Below are 1913 nucleotides of genomic sequence, written 5' to 3'. Positions count from 1 at the left end.
TTGCCACTAAGAAATTGGAAAAAAAGGTTAAAAGGCAAGAAAGGCTAAGTGTTGAGTTTGCCAATGAGAAAAGGGAAAGAACGGTTAAGCTTACTAATGGGAAAAGGGTGCACAAAGTCTATGGGGGGTGGAATGTGCATGCGCATATGCCCTACCATGATACCCCACTTCCGAAACCTGCGTAAAGGCCCCACTTCGGAAGTACCTATGTAAAGGCGCCACCTTGTAACCTCCACCATGCTCGCATCAAGCCACCATGGCCCTTCCCCAAGCTCCGCTCATGGCCGCTGCCTTCATGGCATGCTTTTTGCCGACCATCTTGTCCCAAAGCTTTGATTTCTTCTATCTTGTGCAGCAGGTTGGTTGGTTTGATCTTCATTGACCTTCTGTGATCTTTAATTTGTGATCTTCGACCAATATATGGTATTATGGTTGGGATTAAGCTCTTGCGATTCCGGCTAGCTTGGGTGGATTAGTTGCTGGTTAACAGACTGTATTTTGCTAAATATTTTTGTAGTGGCCTGGCTCGTATTGTGACACCAGCCAAAGTTGTTGCTACCCTACTACTGGGAAGCCGGCTGCGGAGTTTTCTATCCATGGGTTATGGCCCAATAACAACGATGGCTCTTACCCTTCGAACTGTGGAGGATCATACAATCCATCACTGGTTAGGACGTCTGCGTATTAACAGGCTGCTGAAAGATAAGCAATCGTTGAAATCATTCTTAATTAGGGTACCGTTGCCGCTGTTTATCACATGCGTGTTATGCTAATGCTCAATGCAGGTATCCGATTTGAGAAGCCAATTGCAAACTTATTGGGAGACGCTGGCTTGCCCAAGTGGAGATGGAGAGCAGTTCTGGTCTCACGAATGGACCAAGCACGGCACATGCTCAGGCTTAGACGAGCACTCTTACTTCGAGGCTGCGTTAAGCCTAAGGCAAAACATCGACATAATAGCCGCCTTGCAAAACGCAGGTATGTCTTTTGCTGGTTTGGTGGTTCTGTGCCGGGGGGAGGGTTTAAGAGTAAACTGGATGATTACAAGCTTGATTAGTATGATTGAAAGCGTAATACTATCGTTTGCCAGGGATTCAGGCTGATGGCGGCACGTACAGTGTCGCAGACATCCAAGATGCAGTGAGGCAGGCGATTGGGCAAACCCCTGGTGTTCAGTGCAACACAGACTCACTCGGCAATAGGCAACTCTACCAAGTATACGTTTGTGTCGACAAGGACGCAGCCAGCATCATTGATTGCCCTGTGTTTCCAAGCCCCAGCTGTGCCTCCCAAGTGACTATCCCATCTTTCTAACAGAACAGCTCCATGTGGTATATTTGCAAGCCTAGGCGTTGATTTGCAAGGCCTCATTCTTCTTCTTTACATGGCTTGATAATAAGATATGTCCTTGAGTTTTTGAAAGCAAGATGAGTAGTTATGATGCTCACACAAAAAGTGGGACAGATTGGCTAGTGTGAGGGCCCTTATAAAGGCCATGATCTACGTGAGTTCAAGTCCCATCGTTTCTACCACAATAATACCCCTTCTCTCTCTTATAAAGGCCATGATCTACCGAAGTTCAAGCAAGATGAGTAGTTATGATACTCACAAGTGGGGCAGATTGGCTAGTGTGAGGGCCCTTATAAAGGCCATGATCCACCGGAGTTTAAGCAACATGAGTAGTTATGATACTCACACAACTGGGGCAGATTGACTAGTGCGAGGGCTCTTATAAAGGGCATGATCCACCCGAGTACAAGTCCCACTGTTGGTCGTATATGCCCTCGTGTTGCATTCCATCGACGTTAATACCTCTCTCTCTCTCTCTCTCTCTCTCTCTCTCTCTCTCTCTCTCTCTCTCGACTCAACCTTAAAATACCCACACTACAAGAAGTTGTCTCTACCTTAAATTA

At 46.5% G+C, this 1913-nt stretch overlaps 1 protein-coding gene across 1 annotated transcript; it reads left to right on the top strand.

The window, feature by feature from the left end:
* Positions 1-246: 246 nt before the first annotated feature.
* On the top strand, positions 247-1400 carry LOC147641641 (extracellular ribonuclease LE-like). Its single transcript, XM_086815201.1, has 4 exons — positions 247-358; positions 518-667; positions 786-978; positions 1091-1400. The coding sequence occupies exons 1-4, from the start codon at positions 257-259 to the stop codon at positions 1312-1314; spliced, it is 669 nt and encodes a 222-aa protein (XP_086671327.1). The 5' UTR covers positions 247-256; the 3' UTR covers positions 1315-1400.
* The last annotated feature ends 513 nt before the right edge of the window (positions 1401-1913 follow it).

The sequence above is a fragment of the Cibotium barometz genome, chromosome 1 (genome assembly GCF_041138505.1).
Source record: "Cibotium barometz isolate CiBa-2024 chromosome 1, ASM4113850v1, whole genome shotgun sequence".
NCBI lineage: Eukaryota > Viridiplantae > Streptophyta > Polypodiopsida > Cyatheales > Cibotiaceae > Cibotium > Cibotium barometz.
This window is presented reverse-complemented; position numbering and strand designations above follow the sequence as displayed.

What these genes read in the sequence shown, in the direction of transcription:
- LOC147641641 (XM_086815201.1), top strand. Translation starts at nt 257, where the DNA reads ATGGCCCTTCCCCAAGCTCCGCTCATGGCCGCTGCCTTCATGGCATGC. An exon ending in TCTTCTATCTTGTGCAGCAG is followed by an intron (nt 359 to 517) that starts GTTGGTTGGTTT and finishes ATATTTTTGTAG; the next exon opens with TGGCCTGGCTCGTATTGTGA. An exon ending in GATCATACAATCCATCACTG is followed by an intron (nt 668 to 785) that starts GTTAGGACGTCT and finishes TGCTCAATGCAG; the next exon opens with GTATCCGATTTGAGAAGCCA.